This window comes from Leucoraja erinacea, chromosome 11 (assembly GCF_028641065.1).
Source record: "Leucoraja erinacea ecotype New England chromosome 11, Leri_hhj_1, whole genome shotgun sequence".
In the NCBI taxonomy this organism is placed as follows: Eukaryota; Metazoa; Chordata; class Chondrichthyes; order Rajiformes; family Rajidae; genus Leucoraja; species Leucoraja erinaceus.
Genome location: NC_073387.1, coordinates 7,332,043 through 7,349,775, shown reverse-complemented (window position 1 = coordinate 7,349,775; position 17,733 = coordinate 7,332,043). Strand labels below are relative to the sequence as shown.

At 42.0% G+C, this 17,733-nt stretch overlaps 1 protein-coding gene across 1 annotated transcript; it reads left to right on the top strand.

Moving 5' to 3' along the window:
• The first annotated feature begins 245 nt into the window (after nucleotides 1-245).
• LOC129701885 (interleukin-12 subunit beta-like) lies at nucleotides 246-15,986 on the top strand. The gene is made up of 6 exons (XM_055643373.1): nucleotides 246-1,586; nucleotides 9,683-9,758; nucleotides 12,068-12,325; nucleotides 13,071-13,179; nucleotides 14,424-14,617; nucleotides 15,799-15,986. Exons 2-6 carry the CDS (start codon nucleotides 9,683-9,685, stop codon nucleotides 15,984-15,986), a joined length of 825 nt encoding a protein of 274 aa, XP_055499348.1. The 5' UTR covers nucleotides 246-1,586.
• The last annotated feature ends 1,747 nt before the right edge of the window (nucleotides 15,987-17,733 follow it).

The following is a 17,733-nucleotide window of genomic DNA, read 5'->3' as shown; positions in this document are numbered from 1 at the left end:
TAGAACAGGTGTCAAGGATTATGGGCAGAAGACAGGAAAATGGGATTAGGAGGCAGAGATCTATTATGATTGAATGGCGGAGTAGACTCGATGGGCCGAATGGCCTAATTCTACTCCAATTAACTTGTAAACTTATGGAGACAACTCTGGGATGAACCTCCGTGAGGCCAAAATGAAATTCCAATAGGAAGCTGCAATTTCCAGGCATTTATTTGTGATTTATTTGTGTTTATGATGGTGGTTGAGCTATTGCAGCGCAGTTTAATGCAAATAAGATATGACTGTCCATATAGTCACAGGCAGTAGACAACACGACAAATATTCCGACGCGGAACTAGAGCAAGCATACAGCAGAGCTAGGGACGGGTTATTATAGGGGGTTGTCCCTCCACGTTACATCAACACATTGCCTCATGTTTACACACAGCGGGAAGAAACTGAAAGTAAGGGACAGTCAGCGCCGAGAGGGCGTTCAATGCGGAAGCGGCAGCGAGCGAGCGAGAGAGAGAGAGAGAAGTCTGTCACCGGGATGTGAATTTCCCCCAGTTTTAAGCAAGGTTATGGGAAACAAATCATGGAAGAGGAGGTTCACTTTTTGGAATAATCCAGTGCGCGGTGACAAAGGAAGGAGCGAGAGGTTTCTAACCCGGTTTAGAAAACTCCCAGAAACTAAAAAAAGAACCTGTACGGTTCTGACGTGTGTGTGAATACATGACTCGTCTCCCGATTCTAGAATATCCTACAAACTAATACTTTAAAAAAGATATGACATTCCCATTGTGTTATAACTAGTATCCTCGGTTACTATTGTTACTGTTTCAGTGTTCGTTTCAAAGTGAAATGTCTTAGTTTCACTTTGGGGCGTTGGGTTGCAGTTTGTCCCATTACCACATGGATGCATTTAAAGGGGAAACGAGATTGATATTACGGCATTGCAAATACAAATGTATCGATTTAATGGCAGAATAAATAATCGTGGTTTAACTGAAGATACACACAAAATGCTGGAGTAATTCAGCGGGTCAGGTTGCATATCTGGAGAAAATGCATAGGTGACGTTTTGGACCGGGAAGTCTGAAGAAGGGTCTCGACCCAAAACTTCACCTGTTGCTTCTCTCCAGAGATGCTGCCTGACCCACTGAGTTACCCCAGCATTGTGTGCCTATCTTCGGTGTAAACCAGCATCTGCATTTCCTCCTTAAGCAGTTCCCCCAATCCATCTCAGAGAGAGTGTAGGAGAGTGTAGGAAAGATCTGCAGATGCTGCTTTAAACCGAAAGTCGACACAAAATACTGGAGTAACTCAGCGGGTCAGGCAGCATCTCTGGAGAGAAGGTGAGAAGGAATGGGTGACGAGCGAAGAAAACGAGCGAAGGGGATCTCCCTGGGAAATATACAGAAAGGGGTTCATCAACGTGGGACATTGTTTTCAGCCACGTATTTTGCAGTAGTCCGGGTACTCCGTCACTTTCCATTTTCATATCGTCCGTCTGTACCGCCACACCCCCGCTCCAGCTCTGTCTTTAAAACACTGGATTGTCCGAACTCAGGTGAGAAAGGACTAGCATCACTACTGCAAGGCACAAGGTAAAGGACTCGTCCGCGATGGAACTGAAATCATTACATTTAATGCAATATATTGTAATGTTCTAATGCTGTGCGTTTGATGAATGCGATCGCGTCTAACAACGAAGTCAATATAACTAACATTTTACTATAACATTTTTTCTAATTCAGAGGAGTTATTTGGAACTAATTTATTTGGAACTAATATTCGAAAATAATTTTAAAGATTCTTTGTGACAGCCGTCGAAATTTAAAAGTAAATAGATCCACAGAGAAGGGTATTGAAAGATAAAAAGTTGAAACATTGCTAATTATAAACCTTTGATATGAACACGTATGTTTCAAGGGGGGTATGTTTTATGGTTTGTGCGTCGATTGGTCTAACATTAGGTTTTCTCACGGATGAATATCCCATCAAATATTTAATTGTTTTACCTATCCGTGGTAAGAGAATTATAGTCAGGAACAGTGTTGCTGTTTTTTTTTGCCTATGGGAAAATATGAGATAAAGATGATGGCTTTGGAAGTTATGTTCTAACATGTTGAATGGAAGTTAAATATAGTATCGGTTTAACCCCAATTAATTGCAGGGCAACAAAAACAAAATATCATTTAAAATATAAAAAAAGATCAGGTTAAATTAGATGAAAGCTCTTCGAACTGAAGTTCGCCCCCTCCGCAGGTTCACCTGTTGAAACATTCCCAGCATATTTATATCTTTCAATTTAGTTCAAGTTTATATATTTTTGTTAATCCATTTCGCTCATTTCGATCGAAGAATTTCGATGTCAATATTTTGCCCCTGTGTTTCAACCTGTTCGTGTTGCCGAGTTTGCAGAAGTTTAGTGTGTTGATTTTGTTGACGAACGAGGGATAAACTTACACCCAAAAAAAGTATCGTTCCTATGGACGAGAGATAAAATAATATATAAAATCCCTGCCGACCACACTGGGCGGTAACCCCCTTAGGAATCCCTTATGAATATGCAAAAAGTTCTGGTGAGAAATGCATATAAGGGCAGCGGCGGGCAGTTCATATACTAACGTTGGAGATGACAAGCATTGGTCTTGTGTAAGGTAAGAGCGCGTTTTCATGTTTTCAGGGGCGGAGGGTGAATGGGCTGGATATTTTAAAGTTACAATGAGTGTAAAAAGGAATCAAAGGAAAATGCTAGTCTAAAGTTGACTCTGAAGTCCCTTTGGGACACCGTCATCCACGATCTCAGCCGAGTTGCGAGGTCTGGTCAGAATGGATCCGTTTAACTTCCAAAGTTATGAGTGCTCATTCTGAAACTGTCACAGCTAACTAACCCCATGTTTAACTAAATGACTGTGAACTCATCACAAGCGATATCATAATACTTTTACTTTCCCCATAATTTCTGCCCGTTTTGTAAGAGGACAGATCTACTTTGTTTAAGAATGGATGTAAAATAATATGAAGACAGAAACGGACACAAAGTGCTGGAGTTAACTCGTCTCAGGCAGCATCTCCGGAGAACATGGACAGATGACGTTTCGGGGTCGGGGCCATTCTTCAGGCTGCTCAGCACTTTGTGTCCTTTGCTGTAAAAACACAGCATCTGCAATTCCTTGTTTCTACACGAACAGAGAAACTGTGGCGCTGAGAGTAATTTAACCTGGCCGAAATTCCTGCTCATAACTCGGGATTTTAAATACGAGCAAAGAAGCGCTTGCTGACTGTAACAGACTTCACCACCAGTCTGTACAGAACATTCATAGCATAGGCATGGGAAAAATCATGTCTACTATTTGGATAATGTGGCGCTCGGTAAATGTTGCTCTATGGGGAATGTGCATGTATATAACATGTATATGTATAAAATGTGCATTTAGGTAGCATTTATATAGAATGTGAATGTATATAATGCATTGACCCGCATATATATATGCGGGTCAATTATGTATATCTATATATATGTATATATTATGTATATTATATTATGTATATTATACATAATTGACCTGCATAACGGTGTACAACTTTGAAGAGTGGTGGCCATTGTATTGTAAGGATTTAGCAAGGTCCCACACACTACAGGACTATAATGATTGGTTTATACATTCTCATTGATATGATTGAGAGATAACAACAAACTAAAGCAAGGACTTCACTCCATCATGTTATCATTAATGTGGGTCAGACAGAGGTGCCTTTCAGATAATGTCGCCATCTCTGGCTGTTCAGCATTGCTCCTCTGGCACTACAGGACCAACTTAGTGTGCAGGCATCCACACCATAGAGAGTGTGTCTACCCAATGCAACAGAGCTGAGAGTGGACCAGAGCTTCATGTAGACAGAAGAAACTGCAGGTGCTGGAATCTTGCGCAAAACACAAAGTGCTGGAGGAATTCAGTGAATCAGGCTGCATCTGCGGACGGAATGGACAGGCAACGTCTTGGGTCAGAACCCTTCACACTCTGAAGAGCCAGTTCGAAGATCCGGATTATCATCTGTGCATTCCCTCCACAGATGCTGCCGGACTCGCTGTGTTCCTCCAACACTAATTTCTCTGCCCTGGGTTTAAAGTAGCTGTTACACCGGGTGCAGGCTAACTAGGTGTGGGACCATTTTGAATTTGAGTGGATGTAAAATGCATGACCAAGTCAGAATGAAGGCTGACACAACAGAATATCGCATTTCTTGCTTATTAGCCATTACAGCAGCTTGGGCATATCGGGAAGCAAAATACAACACGGATGCTGGACATCTTATGTAAAAATAGACCATCCAGATTTCTTCTGTGTTAGTGGAGGCAGAAAGAGAGTGAATGCTTCCAGTCTGCGGACTTTATTCAAACTGTGAAATATTCGAGAAAAGCTTGTGGAGTCAAGTGGGGTTATGTTGCGATTAAAGAGGCGGATCCCATAGAGGAAATATCCCAGTGCCTGAATAATCCTAATTTCACTTTGTAACTATAGAAATATGCAATCTTCCACCTTAGAGTGACTTTATGTCAACGAGCAAAAATCAATCATTTGCCAGGTCATAGTATGACCACAGTCTGCCTGTCACATCGACCATTAAGAGACTATTTAATGGCACAATACAACCCTCAGGACTTAATGTGTAAGAAGGAACTACAGATGTTGATTTAAACTGAAGATAGACACAAAAAGCTGGAGTAACTCTGCAGGTCGGACAGCATCACTGGAGAAAAGGAATAGGCGACGTTTTGGGTCGAGACCCTTCTTCCGACTGAGAGCCAGGCGAAAGGGAAACGAGAGATATAGATGGTGATATAGAGAGATATAGAGTGGGCAGGTGCTACAGACCTGCACGGGAATGTAGATGCTCCCGCACCCATGAGTCTCGGGCAGATCGGGCTCTTAAGCCTGGGAAGGCAGTCCATCTAGGAGAGAGAAAACTCTGATTTAAAACCTCCACTACCTTGTGGCCATATCCGGTCATGGAAATGGCTCCAGGAGTAAACCTCAAGAAAATCCGGAGTCGGAGCCCCTGGCAGTTCATCGTTGTCTACAACCTCGCTCTGGCAGATGCTGCAATGGCGCTGGTGCCAAACTGTAACGGTCCTGCTGTTCCTTTGGATCGATCAGCGACGTGGAAAGGGGGGACGTGCTGCATGGGCAACAACCTGTCCTCTATATGACATCGCCCAGGCTTGCATCGACCAGGATGTATCACCCATGGTCAGCCAAGTCCGAGGGGGGCCAACTACTACTACTATAGAGAGATTTAGAACAAATGAATGAAAGATATGCAAAAAAGTAACGATGATAAAGGAAACAGGCCATTGTTAGCTGTGGGCTAGGAGAAAACGAGTTGACAGACAATGACCCAACAAGATGACTTTGAAGGTAGTAGAACAAAACTGAGTTCAATCATTTCAGTTAAGCAGCCACTCCAATGTACAATTCAGTTTTCTCCTGATGTTTCAGATTTCATTCATCTTCACCTATTTACACTTTCTTGAGATGTTCTTTCTGTTTGTATTTTTTAATAACCTTTACACCTTATTTCAGTCAACACTACCACCATTTGAATCGATCAATACCCCTGGGCACCACCACCACTTACTTTTTCTTTGTCTCCTCCTCTTGTTTTTTATGACTTAAAACTCCTTTCATTTCGAATACTTTACAGTTTGACCTCATTGAATTTGAAAGGGAATGTAAAACTTTAAGATGTAGTTTGAACTGTGTGGAACCACTGTCTCAATAACAATGAGTGAAGTAGAATTTATCACCGTAGGTGTTAAACAAATTGCTCTCAACATGGAGGATATTGAAGTTGATTGAAAATATGTATTGGAATGGTTTGAGGAATGAGGGGATTTTTGCTGAAGCGGTTGGGATTGCAGTCCTTGGAACAAAGGCATGTAAGAGGACTGAGCTAAAAGCAGAAGATATTTAGCATGAAAGGTGAATGCATATTCAACAGCTCCATTTATTTTACATAGTGTGTGACATGGAAGGGGAACATTCGGACCATCTGCTCTGTGATAGCACACAAAACAATCCACTGTCCTACTCATATTCCCTAGAGCTTATTCTTCTTATTGGCCATATTGGGCAATGTATGGTGGGCAAGTAGCCTATTAGCCCGTGCACCTATGAGATGTGGGAGGAAATCAAAGCATGTGGAATAACCCAACGCGATCGCAGATAGACACAGAATGCTGGAGTAACTCAGCGGGACAGGCAGCATCTCTGGAGAGAAGGAATAGGTGGTGTTTTAGGTCGAGACCCTTCTTCCAAATTTAAATCTTCAGTTTTAACCTGCAGTTCCTTCCCACACGATCACAGACAGTACACGTTAGGACTATGTGGATATCTAGTGGCAAGGCAGCAGTTCAACTTGTTCCACCGCTGCACCACAGCCAGATTCCCTCTCATGGATGAGACATTTTAGCATCTCTCCCAATGTCAGGATCCTACCATTGATATTGCACAAAGTCCTCAGTTAATTGGGTTAATCAGAGGAAGCCTAACCTAGTGAGACCCTTGTGTAGGAAGGAACTGTAGATGCTGGTTTAAGCCGAAGATGGACACAAAATCTGGAGTAATTCAGCAGGTCAGACAGCATCTCTGGAGGAAAAGGAATAGGTGATGTTTCAGGTCTAAAGAAGGGTCTCGACCTGAAACGTCACCTATTCCTTTTCTCCAGAGATGCTGTCTGACGCGCTGAGTTACTCCAGCTTTTGTGTCTATCTTGTGAGACCCTTCCTGTGAATGATAATGGCCAACATCCTGGAAACAGTGTACCCTTGCAACATCACCATGAATTTTGTCCAGTTATAAACCTTACATTGTAATATTACATTCTCAAATACTTGTGCATGTCACACTATATAGGAAAAACAATTGACTATTTAAACATAAATGACTGGCCTCTATGAAATTCTACTCGGTTGGTCGCTATTAATGAGTAAAAGCATTCAGCATTTGGATTGTTGAAGTGAGATTCCCATTTCACCCACATGGTGGGATAAGTGCTACACTGGCCCTCTGATTCCAGCTCACCAGTTCAGAGAAGATAGACACAAATGCTGGAGTAACCCAGCGGGACAAGCAATGTCTCTGGAGAGAAGGAATGGGTGACATTTCGGGTCGAGACCCTTCTTCAGAGCTTGGCATGACAGGCTACATCATGCTTTGCAAAGAGAACTTACATTACAATAATGAAAGAGATGTATTGCACCTTTTGCCTAATGAAACAAATTACTTCAAACAGAATGACGGAAGCCCATTTCTGCACTGTGAAATATATATTGATTTTATTTGAGATATTGAAATAAAAAGAATGTTACTCATAATTTCTCATAATTATCATAATCTGGATGAAATTTTAACTTTACTGACTTGTTTAAATGCTAATAATGAATAGGAAAGTGCAAAATTTGAAATAGAAACATAGAAACATAGAAAATAGGTGTAGGAGTAGACCATTCGGCCTTTCGACCCATTCAATATGATCATGGCTGATCATCCAACTCAGTATCCTGTACCTGCCTACTCTCCATACCCCCTGATCCCTTTAGCCACAAGGGCCACATCTGACTTCCTCTTAAATATAGCCAATGAACAGGCCTCAACTACTTCCTGTGACAGCGAATTCCACAGATACACCACTCTCTGTGTGAAAAAATATTCTTCTTATCTCGGTCCTAAAAGACTTCCCCCTTATCCTTAAACTGTGACCCCTAGTTCTGGACTTCCCCAACATCGGGAACAATCTTCCTGCATCTAGCCTGTCCAACCCCTTAAGATTTTGAAAGATTCTATAAGATCCCCCCTCAATCTTCTAAATTCTAGCGAGTACAAGCCAAGTCTATCCAGTCTTTCTTCATATGAAAGTCCTGACATCCCAGGAATGAGTCTGGTGAACCTTCTCTGTACGCCCTCTATGGCAAGAATGTCTTTCCTCAGATTAGGAGACCAAAACTGTACACAATACTCCAGGTGTGGTCTCACCAAGGCCCTGTACAACTGCAGTAGAACCTCCCTGCTCCTATACTCAAATCCTTTTGCTATGAATGCCAACATACTATTTGTTTTCTTCACTGCCTGCTGCACCTGCATGCCTACTTTCAATGACTGGTGTACCATGACACCCAGGTCCCGTTGCATCTCCCCTTTTCCTAATCGGCCACCATTCAGATAATAGTCTGCTTTCCTGTTCTTGCCACCAAAGTGGATAACCTCACATTTATCCACATTATAATGCATCTGCCATGCATTTGCCCACTCACCCAACCTATCCAAGTCACCTTGCAGCATCCTAGCATCCTCCTCACAGCTAACACTGCCCCCCAGCTTCGTGTCATCCGCAAACTTGGAGATGTTGCATTCAATTCCCTCATCCAAATCATTAATATATATTGTAAATAGCTGGGGTCCTAGCACTGAGCCTTGCGGTACCCCACTAGTCACTGCCTGCCATTCTGAAAAGGACCTGTTTACTCCTACTCTTTGCTTCCTGTCTGCCAGCCAGTTCTCTATCCACATCAATACTGAACCCCCAATACCGTGTGCTTTAAGTTTGCATACTAATCTCTTATGTGGGACCTTGTCGAAAGCCTTCTGAAAAGTCCAGATATAACACATTCACTGGTTCTCCCTTATCCACTCTACTAGTTACATCCTCCAAAAATGTTATAAGATTCATCAGACATGATTTACCTTTTATAAATCCATGCTGACTTTGTCCAATGATTTCACCACTTTCCAAATGTGCTGCTATCCCATCTTTAACAACTTACTAGCATTTTCCCCACTACCGATGTTAGGCCAACTGGTCTGTAATTCCCCGTTTTCTCTCTCCCTCCCTTTTTAAAAAGTGGGGTTACATTAGCCACCCTTCAATCCTCAGGAACTTCTCTGGGGCTACTTCCTTAAGCACTCTGGGATGCAGCCTTTCTGGCCCTAGGGATTTATCGGCTTTTAATCCATTCAATTTACCTAACACCACTTCTCGGCTAACCTGGATTTCACTCAGTTCCTCCATCTCATTTGACCCGGTCCCCTGCTATTTCCGGGAGATTATTTATGTCTTCCTTAGTGAAGACAGAACCAAAGTACTTATTCAATTGGTTTGCCATGTCCTTGTTCCCCATGATCAATTCACCTGTTTCTGACTGCAAGGGACCTACATTTGTTTTAACTAGTCTTTTTCTCTTCACATATCTATAAAAACGTTTGCTGTCAGTTTTTATGTTCCCTGCCAGTTGTCTTTCATAATCTATTTCCCAAATGAATGCCTTTCACAGTCCATATATGAATATATATACCAAATGAATGCCTTTCACAGTCCATATATAAGGGAAATGGGAAGATGAGGAAAATGTCTTACATAACAAGTGACTCAATTTCCACGATCTTCCTTCTGCAGTGAAGTGCTTTTGGGCATCTTGTGATTGTGAAAGTGTAACAAGAAACCAGGATCGTTCTTTCTCTTTTCTTTTCAGCATGGGATGTATGAATCAAATCAGAATGAAACAACCTAGAATTTTGTAACTTTCAAGGTGGATTATCAATCAATGCGCATTGGCTGCTTACCTGCAGCTTTATTGTTTTCTGAAAGCATATTTTTCTATGTCAGTCTTCTGACTTCTGTCTTGTTCCTTCTCTGATAGATGGTTGGCCGTTTACTGCTCTGTTTGTGGTTCTCGTCACTGATTGCAACAGTGAGAATGGCCTTTGAAGGGAAGTGTAAGTACCATCTCTTTGCATTGTTGCCATCATTGCTTTCAATAGATTGAAGTAAAGGAGGGTAGACACAAAGAGCTGGAGTAACTGAGCCTGGAGAAAAGGAATAGGTGACGTTTTGGGTCGAGACCCTTCTTCAGACCTATCTATTGAAGTAAATGAGGGTTCGCTTGCATCAGTCCTGGACCAAAGGGGGCTCTGTCAGATCAATAAAGTAACAGCATGTACGTTGCCTGCAACTCTCCACTGCATGCCCAGAAGATCTGTCGTATAGCTTTCTTGCAGATTTCATATTCTTCTCAATATACAAGGCAACCGTTTGTTCTGACCAGTCTATGCCAGCTCTCAGCAGAAATCCACGAGTCCCATTCCCTCTTATATTTTTGTAACCTATTCTCCCTCCCATGCCCATCAATTCCTCGCTCCCCCACCCACTACCCATCCTGACCAGCTACACAAGAAGCAAGTTGCTGTAATCAATTAACCTACCTGCATGCCTTTGGATGCAGGAGGAAACCAGAGCACCTGAAGAAAAAACCAATGCGGTCTTGTGCAAACTCCACGCAGATAGCACCAAATGTCTGGAACAAAAACAAACCCATGGAACTTTGAAACGGCAGCACTGCCTGCTGCACAACTGAGTCTGGGTGCACTCTCAGAATGCGCAAATGGTCTCCCAAATGTTGTCACTGTGAAAAATACCCTTGTTTGGACTGGGAGTCATATTTGGAGCCCCTGGATTCTCAGCTACCTGTGAGGGTCTTGGTTGGGGACCACAGAAGGCTTTTTCATAACTCTAGAGAAGGCGAGGGAGTAACTAGGCAGGGAGAGAGATACGTGAACAGAGAAGAAGAGAGAAAAACTGGGAAGTGAAGGATAGAATGAAAGGGGAAAAAAGAGAGGACAGGTGACAGACAAAACTACAAATGGAAAGCAGGATGTTAAGTGAAGAGTCAGAGAAATTATTTCACGTAGTATTGGTATCGGTTTATTATTGCACCGTCAAATTATACTATACATTAATAAAATCAAGCCTTACACAAGTACAACGGGTAGTGCAAAGAGAAAAATACTAATGGCAGAATGTAGCAAGGTAGCAGTACAGTTACAGAAAAAGCCTGGGATGTATGGGACACCTTAAGCAACATTCACTGATCAATCACCTGAAGTTGGCTTCAAGTGTTAAAAAATACTTTCATATAACATATCTAACTTTGATGGCCATTGTTTTATATTTAAAAAACACAATAACCAATTAGCACCTAGTGAACTAATCACCATTATTAATGATAACCATATAACCATATAACAATTACAGCACGGAAACAGGCCATCTCGACCCTTCTAGTCCATGCCGAACACATAATCTCCCCTAGTCCCATATACCTGCGCTCAGACCATAACCCTCCATTCCCTTCCCATCCATATAACTATCCAATTTATTTTTAAATGATAAAAACGAACCTGCCTCCCACCACATTCACTGGAAGCTCATTCCACACAGCTACCACTCTCTGAGTAAAGAAGTTCCCCCTCATGTTACCCCTAAACTTCAGTCCCTTAATTCTCATGTCATGTCCCCTTGTTTGAATCTTCCCTACTCTCAGTGGGAAAAGCTTTTCCACGTCAACTCTGTCTATCCCTCTCATCATTTTAAAAACCTTTATCAAGTTCCCCCTCAACCTTCTGCGCTCCAAAGAATAAAGCCCTAAGGTGTATTAAATTTATTCTGAGGATTTATTTTGGCACAACACCTGGCATTGCACTTCTGCAATGTCTGATGCCCACTTGCTTCATAGTGCAGATTTATCGTGTATAATTAACAAGCAAGAGAGAGCACGATATTAGCATTTCATCAGAATAACAGCATTTCCAACCATGGAATGTGGTGTCAGCCTTGTTGTACAGTACTGTTCCCGTGTGTCGAGAGCTAGGGCTGTACATATAACTTTCTGACAAAGGAGGAGAGTAAACTGAACCACCACTCAATACAGAGTAAGGCAAAATACCCCTTTCCTCTCTACATGACTTTATATGGAAAATCTCCTTCCAGCATCATGTTGAGTTATAAGTTGATCACGCCAAAGGATTTCCTGAGGTCACAAAAGACCCAATTTAAATACAAATGTGTTCTTTCTCTCAAAAGTCCCAGTTGTCTGTGCTGGGAAACTTCTGACCATCCTCAATATTAACAATAGTGTTAATAGATGAGCTGAGGGATTGATGTGAATTCTGCCAACATTCGACATAACGTGCAAACCGCTGCGGGATTTTTAAAACATTATTTTAAAATGTTGCCTATACTTTCACAGATACTATTGTAAATAAAGCCAATCAGTTGGTGCACCTCAGCTGCAACGCAACCTCTGATCAGCTTCGGAATGGCATCCACTGGCGTCTCGATGGAGTACCACTCACCAGGAATGCCCACAAGGACATCATTGATGTAGAAGTGACTGACCGGCCAGATGCGGGCAACTATAGCTGTCACTTGAACAACACTGCTGAGTTACTAAAACACTACTACTTACTGATAGACGTGGGAAGACAGCCAGATAAAATACTGAACGGTGAGAGAATTACAACAGCAGGTGGCACCTATTCACACTGCCGTTTATGTGGTATAGTCTGTGACATGCATTAATTTACAGCAGATATGAGTTCCAAGGATTGGTGAACCCAAATGGTCCTTTCTATTTAGCAAAGACCTGATAGGACACACATCCTTGAGCAGGGAGCTGAGAGGAATTCTCTTTTGTTGAAACCTCTTAGACCGTAAGATATGTGAAGCAGGATGCTGACTTCTGCTGATACTGCACAGGTGCACAAATGTACATAAAATATACCCTCAGGTAGAGTGTAACCACCGAAGGTTAAGAGCTAACAGGACAGCACAGTGGCCTAGCGGTAGAGTTGCTGCCTTTCGGCGGCAGAGACCGGGTTCAATCCTGACTACAGGTGCTGTCTGTCTGGAGTAGTTGTACGTTCTCCCTGGGAGCACATGGGCTTTCTCCAAGTGCTCCCCACACTTCAAAGATGTACAGGTATGTAGGCTAATTGGCTTTGGTAACCCAAATTGTGCATTGTCCCTAGTGCGTAGAATCGGTTTAGTGTATGGGGTGATCACTGGTCGTCGCGAACTCGATGAGTCGAACGGCCTGTTTCCACGCTGTATCTTTAAAGTTTAATGTCTAAGGGATATCTATTTTGCCTTCCACATCATTATAGTCGCACAATAAAATGTTACTGCAGTTGTCAATTCAACTTGGCAATGAACCCTATCAATATCGTATTTTGTTGTATCCATTCATGTAGAGGAAAATGGAAACTACATCACATGCTATGCAGAGAAATTCGGCAAGAACTTTACCTGTCTCTGGAGGGAAAAAGAAAAGGCCATCTTCTCAGCAAGATTTCACAGAGAGTAAGGAATGCTTCAATAATGTTATTTGCTTCATGAATATTGCAGAATGTTTCATATGAAGGCAACCCTGTTCCTTTACTGTAGTGATATTGCTGCAGAGGGAGCAAACAGATCCACGTTTTGTTCAATAGGTTTCTCAGCAGGATGATGCTGCTAGTTGAGTAATGGTTATTGATTAGGGGCCAGTTCAGGTGTGGGGAGAAACAGTGGACAACTTAGTAATCATTGGGTATATTAAGGTGCTTAGATGTTTGGGAAATCAGGACAATGACGATAGTGCTGGAAAATTGGGTTTAGGTTGAGGATCAGCCATAGTCTTACTGAATGCAGAGCAGTCTCAAAGGGCCAGAAATCCAGCTCCTACTCCTATTTCTTAAGTTATGTTCTATTACAGTGCCCCTTCAAATTCCTCCACCTTGTGTTAGTGCAATGAAAGTGAATTCCTGAGCCATCTAACGTGCCTTATCCCAGTCATTAGAACATGAAAATCAGAAACCTGGTCCAAGACTACTTTGAGCAAACGAACTTGCACTTGAGTGGTGGAAGGTTAAGGCCAGTTTTGTTAGGGATGAGATGTTCAATCATTGGTTGTGAAGGTCGCTGTGAGTCACAGTTAAACATCTATTTTACCTATGATGTAGAAACATGATAACTTGTCACCATAAAGATCACGAGCAGAATGCAAAACATATCACTTTTCTCTTTGGCTTTGGCCTCGATCTTTGTCAATTTTCGGTTTTGGTACAAAGATGGTTGATGTTACATTTCAGATACCTACTGTTATGCACACGCGAAGAATTTCACAAATATCTTTCAGGGAATGTCCCCTGGTCCTGCCTGGCCCACATTGACGTGGTATATCTAACCTGTCACGCCAAAGTGTTCCAACAAATGTATCAGAACTGCAGCTGAGTGGTTCAGGATGAATGTGCTCATGGCAACTAAGCTGGATGTTAATTGCTAGCTTTACCAGAGATGTCCACATTCCGAGAATGAATCACAAAAATAGCTCACAGTCTCAATCTATGGAAAAGCCATTCCTATTTCTGACTCTGTGTCAGTCTTATAAAAAGCCCGTTTATTACACTGGAGTGCCTTTTTCTATTTGCCATCCTTGGGGTAAGATAGGTATCATATGCTTTTCCCTGGAGTGTGTGTGTGATGTCTGCCTGGATTTATATAGTCAAGAGGACATTTTCCTCTTTGGGATCCTTTATGTATTTACTTTTCCTTTTGTGTTACAGAGGTGGAAATGGGGTCTCCAAGGACTGTGTCTTGACACCGTGTAATAATGCGAAGTGTACCGTACAAGCAACTTGCACAGACAATACTTTTTCTCCATATGCTGAAGAGTTAAGACAAATTGTATTCACTGTGGAGGCAGCCACAAACAAACGATATGAAAAGCACATAAAACCTTTCTACATAAGAGATATTTGTAAGTATATAGCTGTAAAATGTGTCACTTGTTTATTTCTTGTCCAAATTGGTTCCTTCAATATCTTGCATAAGAATATTGAACTATCACAATGATTTAATGAAAGATGCCTGATATTTGTTGATGCCTATACATTTTAATGCTAGTCCAAAACAGACCATGACATCCTGGACTCAAATAATCAGTTGTAGATATGAAATATCCTCCCTAAACCTTGGTGAGTCCAACACTCTCTCCCCCTTTAAAATTTTGCTGAAGAACCTTTCGTTTGTTCCACTTCCAGTTACCAGAACTAATATCCGTAGATATGAGTTGCTGTCAAGTTTTAAATGGCAACATTTCTGTGACAGCCTTGAATGTCTTAGTATGTTAAAGGTGCGCTATGTGTGCAAGCTGTGCTGAATCTGGGCCATGACAGGCAAACTCAATCATTACATGCTCTCTCATGGACTGGAGAAGATTGGTGTTTGTAGGATTAGTGGTGGGGTTATGATGGCAATTGATGCCCATGCATAAAGTGGAGGCAAACACGGGCAGGGTTTCAATGTCTATACCGTCCAACCCCCTTTGGAAGTTATATATCAGCAGTGAAGACATTTGTTCAATGACACTGCTCTGCTTCATTAGAGGCCCAGATGATTTGAGTTTGATCCTGACCTCTGGTGCTGCTTGTAACCTTAAAGGGTTTTCCCAGATGCTCAAATTTCCTCCTAATCCCAAGGACATGCTGGTTGATAGATTAGAAGGCCACTAGTGTGTCGGTGATTTGTAGAAAAAAATGGGATTGGTTAGATGGGCATGAGAGAGAATGAAAGGTTACAGATAGATAAGTGGGGAATGGACCTGACGGAAATTCTCTGAGACTTGCTGAGCTGAATAGATTGTTTCTCTTCCATAAGACAATATGTGCAATATCCAAAAAGCCTCATCTGATTAATAAAAATATAAAATTGATAATGAACCAAGAACTGTGCTCTAATGAGAGTCAACAATTGGACAGGATGTATGGGGAGATGACAACTAAATAACAGTAGTTTCATATTTGCTAAAGGAATGAGATGAACCCCTTATTAAAGGTTAATTGTGTTTCTTGTGTTGGTCAACAATAACATTATTGATGAGCGCCTTGTGTCTAAGGAGAGGAGGCACAATTCTCATGGCATGTCTTACTTCATTTTTAGTGAAACCTGCTGCTCCGAAGGAACTAAAGATCCATCATGTTCAGAAGCAAGACAACGTCATTGTCAGCTGGCAATATCCAGATTCCTGGAACAACCCCCATTCCTACTTCCCACTGCTGTTCAAGGTTGATGTTGAACTGAACTCCAGAAGGTTAAAACGTCGACAGATCTCGACACAGGTACAGTAACGACAAATGCTACCACTTCAATGAAATCTCAGAAGCATACAGCACAGAAAGGGGCTTATTCTGCCCAACATGTCCATCCTGATTGAATGCCCATCCACACAAATTCCATGTTCCTGCATTCCAGTTACCTGCCCAAATGCCTTTTAAGCATTGCAATTGTACCTGCCTCTACCACCTCCTCTGGCAACTTGTTCCAGATATTCACTACCCTTTGAGTGAAAGACTTACCCCACAGATCTCCATACTCACTGCTCAGACCTTCATCAATAAGCAAAGAGAAATGTGTACAAGGTACTGCAAAAAAAAATACACAAAATACCGGAATAACTCAGAAGGTCAGGCGGTCTCTTTGGAGGGCAACGATAGGTGACCTTTTGGGTCGGGACCCTTCTTGAGAAAAGTTATATTATTGCGGCCTTGGGCTCCTCCACAACTAATTAACTCCAAACAATTTCTAACATAATATAATATGGAATTACAACTAATTTCCCTCCAACTGCAAAGTGATTATGACCAATTAGCCCACTTTAGAGATTTTGCCCAAGGAAATATTATTGGCCAGGATTCCTCTGCTCTTGCTTGCAAAATTAGTAAAGGAATATTTACCACCACCTGAGTAAGTACAAGCCCCTCATTTGTAACATTTGATTCAATAGACTGCAGCTTGGGACTACATGGGTGTGAGGCCAAAATAACCTTGTCTGCTCTCCAGAGTGGAGCTATCAGATGGAGACAGCTTGCAACTTTCCTCATTTCATTCACGTACAAGCTCAAGTTGCAGCCCAACACACTAGCTCCTGTGCATCTGCACAGCACTGTATGTTGGTTTCTGTAATAAAAGGGGAAGTTAAACGCACAAACCAATATGTAGTTGGCAAGTTAGCCAATTGGATACAACTTTGGTTGAAGGTAAGAAACAGAAGGTGGTGGAAGAGGCAGCATCTCCAGAGAGAAGGAATGGACGGCACCCATCCTTTCTCCCCAGACATGCTGCCTGTCCCGCTGAGTTGCTCCAGCATTTTATGTCTACCTTCGGTGCAAACCAGCGTCTGCAGTTCCTTCCTACATGTGGTGGAGGAGGGCTGCTTTCCATACTGGAGGTCTATCACAACTGGTACGCTGCAGGGGTTGATTCTGGATCCATTGTTATTTGATATTTACATCAACCATTTGGGTGTGAATGCAGTGACATGGTTTGTACGTTTGTGGATGATGCTAAAAGTGGTGATACATTGGGCAGTGAAGAAGGTTATCTACGATTACAATGGGATTTTCATCAACTGGGCCAATGGGTCAAGCAATAGCAGATGGAGTTTAATTCGGATAAATACGAAGCACTGCCTTTAGGTAGAACAAACCGGGGCAAAACTTACACAGTAAATGGTTGGGCTGTGGGGAGTGTTTTGACACAGAGATTAAAAGGTGCAGGTACACAGTTCCCTGAAGATAGCGACCCAGGTAGACAAGTTGGTGTATAAAGCATTTATTGATCAGGGTATTGAATGCATGAGTTTGGATGTTATGTTACAGCTGTACAAGATATTGACTAGACCACATTTGGAGCACAGTTCTGGTTGCCCTGCCATGGGAAGACTGTCATTAAATTGTAAATGTTACAAAAAAGATTTACTAGATTCTCACCGGGTCTGGAAGGTTTGATTTATAAGGAGAAGCTGAAAGGCTGGCCTTTTCCCCTGTAACATAGGAGTCTGCAAGCTTGACCTTATAGAAGTATATACTGTAAAAT

What these genes read in the sequence shown, in the direction of transcription:
- LOC129701885 (XM_055643373.1), top strand. Translation starts at nt 9,683, where the DNA reads ATGGTTGGCCGTTTACTGCTCTGTTTGTGGTTCTCGTCACTGATTGCA. An exon ending in AATGGCCTTTGAAGGGAAGT is followed by an intron (nt 9,759 to 12,067) that starts GTAAGTACCATC and finishes ATACTTTCACAG; the next exon opens with ATACTATTGTAAATAAAGCC. An exon ending in TTTCTACATAAGAGATATTT is followed by an intron (nt 14,618 to 15,798) that starts GTAAGTATATAG and finishes CTTCATTTTTAG; the next exon opens with TGAAACCTGCTGCTCCGAAG.